Source organism: Humulus lupulus, chromosome 3 (genome assembly GCF_963169125.1).
Source record: "Humulus lupulus chromosome 3, drHumLupu1.1, whole genome shotgun sequence".
Taxonomy (NCBI): Eukaryota; Viridiplantae; Streptophyta; class Magnoliopsida; order Rosales; family Cannabaceae; genus Humulus; species Humulus lupulus.
Genome location: NC_084795.1, coordinates 35,469,859 through 35,478,150, shown reverse-complemented (window position 1 = coordinate 35,478,150; position 8,292 = coordinate 35,469,859). Strand labels below are relative to the sequence as shown.

The 8,292-nt window shown below is 38.2% G+C and overlaps 1 protein-coding gene across 1 annotated transcript; it reads left to right on the top strand.

The window, feature by feature from the left end:
- The first annotated feature begins 213 nt into the window (after positions 1–213).
- On the top strand, positions 214–1,379 carry LOC133823899 (mulatexin-like). The gene is made up of 4 exons (XM_062256753.1): positions 214–234; positions 321–413; positions 596–1,115; positions 1,222–1,379. Exons 1-4 carry the CDS (start codon positions 214–216, stop codon positions 1,377–1,379), a joined length of 792 nt encoding a protein of 263 aa, XP_062112737.1.
- The last annotated feature ends 6,913 nt before the right edge of the window (positions 1,380–8,292 follow it).

The following is an 8,292-nucleotide window of genomic DNA, read 5'->3' as shown; positions in this document are numbered from 1 at the left end:
TTTCGATTCCCACAGACGGTGCCAATTTTTGGGGCAACAATTTGTCTTTCTATATCTGGAAGTAATAACCCAACGATGAATGATAACTTGCTTCTACTCCGGTGATGAAATTTGCTTTTGACTTGTCGAGATTACCTGCAAGAAAGACACTCTGATGCTTAAGTCAGTTCAAAGTTCCATCCCTTTCTCTTCTCAGAATCTCATATTTATAGGATGAAATATACAAAGCAAGTGGTTGGTTCAAGCGAACCCTGAAAAGAGGGAAAGAGAATAACTAAATCTCCCTCCAAAAATACCGACTTTTAAAATTTCTCGCTCAGGGGTTAGAGGCGCAGATTGCCTCTGACCCACAGCTTTTGCCTTCGGAACCTCTCTTTGTCAAAACGCTCCGTTTTGAATATTTGATAAATGAGGTAAGTGTTTTTGGGCCGAACATTTTGGGCCCAACACTTATCAATGGTATTTTGATGTTTGGAGTGTATTATTATTTATGTGTAAAAATATGTGTCCCTATCAAATGGTAAAATATCAGCACTACTTCGTACCGGGCTTTGCTAGCTGCGCTATATAAATACTCTTAATTCTCTTCATATAGGTATCTCAAACAACCTCTCATGGAAGCAATAGTAGTAAGAAAGAAAAAATAATCATCAAATACCTTGGAAGTAGTCTTCTTCTCTTATCTTTAACTCTTTCTTTGTTAGTGATAGTCCTTGCAGACGAAAGAGGTGACCATAAATGCGGACCACCTAACAGCAACCCTCCATGTGGAAACACCAGATGCTGCAGCGTCCATAACTTTTGTGGTGGCGAATCTGCCTACTGCCAAGGAGGAAACTGCCGATACCAGTGTTGGTTCGTCGCACATGGTTCGAGCCATGACCTCCCCCGTGCTTTACTCAGAAACAATGATGGTATAAGCGAGATTCTCAGTGAATCAGTTTATAATGAAATGTTTAAGCACATGAAGGATTGTCCTAGCCAAGGCTTCTACAACTACGACGCCTTCCTCGCTGATGCGGCGTCTTTCCCTGGTTTTGCTACGACTGGTGATGTCGCCACTCGTAAAAGAGAGCTCGCCGCTTTCTTTGGTCAAACATCTCAAGCGACAACAGGTTGATCGATCACTACTAAATTTCATTGTTCTTATAATAATTATTAATTATTAATTAATGATAATTATATAATCGTCATATTTAATTTTCTTGTACGTGTACGTAGGCCAATGGTCTGATTCAATAGATTCGCATGCATGGGGATATTGTCATATTAACGGGACTACTATGGATTCTGAGAATGATTATTGCACGTCTTCTCATTGGCCTTGCGCTTCTGGCAAAAAATACAATAGTCGAGGACCTGTACAACTCACTGAGTAAGTATATCGATATCTTTCTAATAGATAGTCACAGTATGTATGTATAATGTACATCATAGTATACATTTTGAGTGTGTAAAATTAGTATATAGTAATTATTTTATGATGTGGATTTATTATTTTTGACATCTTGATATATATGATACTTGATCTCTCAGCAACTACAATTACCCTTGCAACAACCCACTACCCTTGCGATAGTCCCTTGGTTCTGACCACATACCAAGTTAAAAGAATATGTATTCCCTTGCTCTTTCCACATATGTTATATTCATCATAACAAACTCAAAGCATGATATAACCAAATATCATAAAGTCAATGTGACCATGCATCAATACACAATAGCATGCAATAATCGTAACCCTCATAACATGTATGACAATGCATAGTCACAAACATAACATGAACAATTATAACCATTAGATCACACATACATGACATTTGTGCACTTAAATACACACCATGTGCTACAGTGACCACTATTCTTACCTCAGGTCCAACATACAACATATATCATTTAGAGACTCATAACTTAACCAAAGGTCATGAACCAAATCTTACAACTCCTAAGACCTAATAAACCTTAAATTATCTTTAGAAAAATCCAAAAAAATGTCCCCAAGAAGTTAGGGAGGAATTCCCCGACGAAGCCAAACTTACTCACCGGCTCAACTTTGAAACAACTATAACTTTCTCAATTTAAATCTATTTTGGACAATTCTTTTTGGCTTTTTCTCGTCTTGAATCCCTCTATATCATCCTAAAATTATTAGAGTTCAATATAATACCAAAAATTCATGAGCGGTCCCTAACTCCATATGTAATGCCTTGGATAGCCAAGACCGTTACACTGTGTGTTTATAAAGGTGCAAGACTTGCTAATCAAGTCATTTAGTTAAAAACGTGTTACTAAAACTATAATTGAGCTAGGGTTAAAAGATTTTGGCCACAAAAGTTGCTTTTCATATATTTAAACATTTTAGTACATGGGATCCCAAAAACAATAACGTTTAAAAGACAATTTACAAAAATTCAGAACAAAAGTACAGCTACTAGCCACGCTAAGGGCAAAACAGGCATTTAGGCTTCTCTCGTCCCGTACCACTCCTCGGTCGTGGCGGCCGATCAGCTGAATATGTACATTCAGCCTAAAGCTCTCCAACTGAAAGCTGGTCCACTTTGCCCTTGCCTTTACCTGCACCACGTAGCACCCGTGAACCAAGGTCCAGCAAGAAAACGTAATAACATAGCATAATCAACAATCAAACAATCAAATAATATGTACAGTATAACCATATACTCAACAATCCAAACCATTCACATAACTATGCATTCAGCATATTAAGCTCATCAGCTCACATTAATAACTATTTCACATATAATAACCAATTTGCATATAACAACCAATACAAATGTAGTAACCAGGGTCGACGCCCTTAGGTTGCACCCCCTATTTATCCCATTGACTCCGGCCTGCTTAAACCGAGCTCAGTGAATATCAAGATGTCCTCAGTTACTAGTGGCCGAGCCGCACCCTGTGCGCAAATATTTATTTCGGGACTCTTAGGTCGTTTATCACATGTCCCATGGCATAATACCATCTATGACATCATACAGTTATAGGGAGCTCTTAGTCCCAATACAATCACATAACCGAGTGCAGTTATCTTACCTTTGATTCCGCTAGCTTGTTCAATGAAGTCAACTCTCAATTACGATCCTGTCCGAACCCTGACATACACCTAGTCACAGCCACAAATTAGAACCATCACTAAACTTCAATACCAAAGCCTAACCTCGGGACTAATCTCGAGCCCTTGAGAAGCCCTAATTCCACCAAACAGGGTGGTGGAATCAAACCCCGAGCCCCCGGGCGAAAACCCTAAGAAATAACCAAAAAACCCACTTCAAGAGACAGGGTAGCGCTACAATGCTTCAAAGAGGGCGCTATAGCGCTACAAGGAGAGCCAAAGGTGCCAGGAATCCCAAGCCTAGCGCTATAGCGCCCAAAGGCTAGCGCTACAGCGCTAGTCACAGACCAGCAACATTCTATTTTTCGTCCTTCGATTTTCCTCGAACCAAAACCCCTTAGAACCCTTCCAAACCTCAACTACACACCAAATTGAGTCTACCATCACCTATATCTCACCCCACACAACCCAATAACACAAGACTTAACCACATGTATCATCAAACTAAGAAAACAAACATTGAACTCAAGAACTCAAGGATTCAACCAGAAACTCAGAAACTTAGAACTTCAATGCCATAATTTATTACCTTCTATGGAGAATTTCGACCTTAAGTTATCTCTAGTATCCTTCCAGCCTCAAGCCCTTCAACTCCTCAAGCTTATTTCCCTTAATTCCATCCAAAACTCAAGCTTAGAAATCACCTCAATAAAAACTCAGAAAAACTCATCAGAAATCTTGAAACTTACCTCAATTGAGTAGTTAATCCCTGCTAACTCCGTTAGCTTCACCAAGGTCTTTAGCCCTAAGTTCCAGCCTGAGCTTACTCTGAAATTCCAGCCCCAAAACTCACAAAGAATGGTGGAGAGTAAAGCAAACTGAATGGAGAAGAAAGAGTCCCTATTTTCTTCTTTCTTTCCTTCTCTTTTCTTTCCTTTAACTTCTAAAACTTTCTACAGCCTCCACTAAAACTAAAAAGGCAATATAACACTTATCTCTTTCAGTCAAATGACCATTTTGCCCTCCCATTAAATCCTAAGCCTTAAAGCATACCAAGGGCATTTTAGTCATTTGCTCCCAATTCCTGTTAATTCCTCTAGTGTCCCTAATAATTACCGCTTACATCCCGACACCTAACTAATCACCAATTATTTTCCTCAGTATCAAATAATCCCCAGTATACTTCTCAAATTCTCAAAAATACCCCCAGACTCCCATGAGCCGGCTATAAATCCCCGCCATGACTTTTTCGCTAAACCGCTTACTAGGATCGATTCGAGTCACAAGCTACAAATATATCCACATAATAATGTGGTCTCAACAATTTATCACAAATATTTACATTTATGCCCTCAACGTGCCAAAATTACAAATATACCCTTATACCCTAATCAGGGCCTACATGCTTACTAATACACATAGTCATGCATCACATTTATCCAAATAATCATATAAGCATGCTTTTCACATAATCATGCATTTTCACCATTAATTCACATAACTTCCAATTGTGCCCTCCTGGAACACTAATCAAGGCCCTTAAGCCTTATTAGTAATTTTGGGTCATTACACCATAACTCTAACAATCTCATACTTCTTCTTTCCTCGGGCTATGAACATATATTTCAAAATTAGACCCTATATCTTTATTAATTCTTTCTAAACATGTTTCCATCCATTATTAAATATTATCCTAGTCTCTAACATGCATATAAACTAATCATCCCAACCTATCATGCTTTCTAATAAAAACCACCATTAACACAACCCAAAGCTTCAAGAAAAATCAAAGAAACTTTAAAAGTGTGAAAAGTTCTTACCAATATCATGTGCAGCAACCTAAGCCTTGAAAATATTATCCCAAATCATCCTAAATTACCCCCACACGAGTTCCTAGTGATTCAAACGTATATGGAGAAATCCTTCTTCTTCTTCTCCCTTAGATCTTGAACCCTAGTTTAGAGAGAGCGTGTGAGATATAGAGTTCTCTTCTTTCATCATACATAAAGAAGCCACCAAATTTAAATTGTGAGTCTAAACCTAACCATAATCTCTCACTTTCTATTTATAAAGACTCATTGTCACCAAATTACCATCCTACCCTTGATCTAAGCCATTAAAAAATTTCACTAAACCCTTTTTAGTAAATCCCCACTAAAAAATTAGTTTCCATAATCCATAATTAACTTATTCCCCATAAGTTATGTTTATTCTATTATGACTCTTATTTCAACAATTCTTACTCTTGTTGGAGGTCTCTCTCCCTCCCTCTCCAACTTGACCTAGTCAAAAGTTATGAGTATTATGACATATAATCATACATCCCTTATGACTAGTAATCTTATTCTTGTAATATAAAAAAAGGCTGGCTATGAAAAATGGGTAAGTCGTGCTTGACAACCAACTTTACAAAGTTTAGAACATAGAAAAATAAACAATTGTTTAAAAATTGGCAAATTGTGCCTTACAATAACTAAACACGGGAAAAATAAAAATAGTTTGTAGTGTAAAGATGGAAAAAATCATATCTTATGACCAAGACATACAAAAAAAAATTGACTATTTGTTACTCAATGGGAAAATCGTGCCTTTACGACCAATAAACACAATTTTAGAAAAACAAAAGATGATTGGTCATATTAAGATGGGAAAAAAACATTTCTTACGACCATCCTTACACTAACTCAAAATAATGGTGTAATTCGACACTTGAGTTGTACATATATGTCCGACCAGTTTTGTTTGGCTTAGCCAATCAATTATGTTGGTCGTGACCAGGCCTTTCTTGGAAGTAGTGATACAAAAGTTCTACCAGTCTCATGCTTCTCTCTAATTCCCTTTAACATAGCCTATGCCAGCATTGGTTGGAAGTTTCATTGTGACATTGAATGTCAAAGTTATTGCTCACAAGACTATTATAATTGGTCTACCGAAAAATGCATTGAATGTATAGGGAAGGTCCAGCATTGAATACAAATGCTGACATAATCATGTTATTCGTTGGTGCACTCCCATGGTGCACTCCCAATAGTGATAGCAAGCTTGATTACTCCTATCGGGGACATTCCTTCTCCTGTAAAGCCATAAAGAGTTTCGAGGTCTTGAGGTCTTGAACAAAGATTTTAATTCTTTCAAGGGTTGTATTGAATAATATGTTTTTAGAAGAGCCTTTATCAATCATTATGCGTGTGACTATCATGTTGGCAATCTATGCTTCTATGACCAGTGGATCATTATGTTGGAACTTGACATGATTGGTGTCATCCTCAACGAACATAATGGGCTCACATTCAGAGTGAGGCATTTTGGGAGTTCGCTCCTTGACAACCAATACATCATTACTTGGCTCATGGAAAAGTGTTCGGGCATATCTTTCTAGGGTCTTTCTACTTTCACCTGCCAGATGTGGTCCTCCACAGATTGTGTCAAGTCGTCCTACTATTAGGGCAGGTAAAAATGGCTGAGTTAGTGCATCTATATTGCTTGCACTAGGTGGCTGCTGGTTTTGTCAACAAACATATCTTCTCATGGCTTGGTGATTTAGCTGAATAAGATACTCAATCTTTCCTTTGAGCTGGTTACACTCATTAGTAACATGATCATAGTCATTATAGAATCTGTAGAATTTGGTCATGTGTTTCCTGCTGATGTCTTTTCAGATGGGTGCTAGTTTCTTATATGGGACTTTAGCTCGAAACACTTCTGCTCGTGACCCCAGAAGAGTGGATTAAATGGTAAACTGAGGCACATATTTGTGAGGTTTATCATTGGTTTTAGCCTTTTTTCATTGTCTTTATTTGTGTCACTGTTTGAGTTGTTGCTCCGCTTACCACTCTGATTGTTCTTATTACAACAACCATTACCAGCCTGGTTGTGGTTATAACTGGAACTTTGATTATTGTTTGGGGTATTTTTCGTCCCTACCATAGCTTTGTCTACCTTTCTGATGGCCTTTTCTAACTTGATAAATTCATCTATGCGTTCCAAAAAATCTCAGGTCGAGTACACAGTTTTTCTTCTCAGATCTTTCCAGAGTGGTCCCTTAACCTTTATTCTAGCCATGATGGCCATCATTTTTCCATCATCACTAATGGTCTTTGAATGCTCAGCCTCTTTCATGAATCATTTTGCTTAATCTTTAAGGGGTTCATTAGTGCCTTGTTTGATATCCACCAAGTCATTAAGTTCAGCAGGCAGGGTTCACGTAGTAAAAAATTCTTGACTTTTGATAATCAGGCATTTCCCAGCAGCTTCTTAGTCAGTTTGTTAGGATCTATGTAGAATTCTTCTAATTCATCAATCATCAATTGAGTTTTATCGTGTTCCTCCCCTTCTTCAATCTGCTTGAGGTGTGCTGGCAACTTGCCCTACGATTGCTATTTTGGGTCGCTATTAAAAGCTAGGGTGTTGATGCTACTAATTTCTTTCAAGGCCAAGTAGCACTTCTTAGCTTGCTTCTGGAAACATTTAATGCCAATGGTATAGCGGCCTTCTATCAATTGGCATCGCATTACCTGGTGCAAAGTAGAGACAACACCTTGCATTCAGTGAACCCATTTCCCTCCCATTATCGTATTGTAACTGGTGAGAGAATCGATGATCAATAAATCAATCTCCAAACTACAATCTGCTGTGAATACATTTAGCTTGATTGGTCCCTTAGGGTAGACCCTGAGGCTGTTGAATCCCATAACTAGTGATGTTGAAGGTTTGATAAGACTTTCCTCGATGCCCATCTTTTGGAAAGCTTCCCAAAATAAGATGTCGATCATCTCCTTTCGTCGACTAAAACTATACCCAACTCGCATCAATCCACCTAGAGTTTGATGACTAGGGGATCCTCATGTGGTAGGTGGTGTAACACCCTAAACTCCAGGGACCGTTACGGTGTGCCTTATAAACAGTGCTAAACTCGCTAATCGAGTCATTTGGCCAAAATCGTGTAACTAAGTATGATTAACGGTTTAGGGATTAAAAATTCTGGTTAAGATATAATGTTTCACTAGAACATTTACTGTATACATTGGGATCCCAAAAATATAATTTAAAGGTCTATTACAAGAAAATGTTTACAACCAACCGATCTAAGAGGCAAACAAGGTTTAATCCTAGTTCCTCTTTCAACCCTTGGCCGTGGCGGTTGAGCAGCCGCATATGTACACATCATCACCTAAGCTCTCCAACTCAAGGATGATCTAGCTTTCTTTTACCTTTACATGCAC

Bases quoted from the DNA above. Each gene is read 5' to 3' on its own strand.
- LOC133823899 (XM_062256753.1), top strand. From the start codon at position 214: ATGAAATATACAAAGCAAGTG. The intron at 235-320 runs GTTGGTTCAAGC...TTTCTCGCTCAG, and splicing joins TGAAATATACAAAGCAAGTG to GGGTTAGAGGCGCAGATTGC. The intron at 414-595 runs GTAAGTGTTTTT...CTCTTCATATAG, and splicing joins TTGAATATTTGATAAATGAG to GTATCTCAAACAACCTCTCA.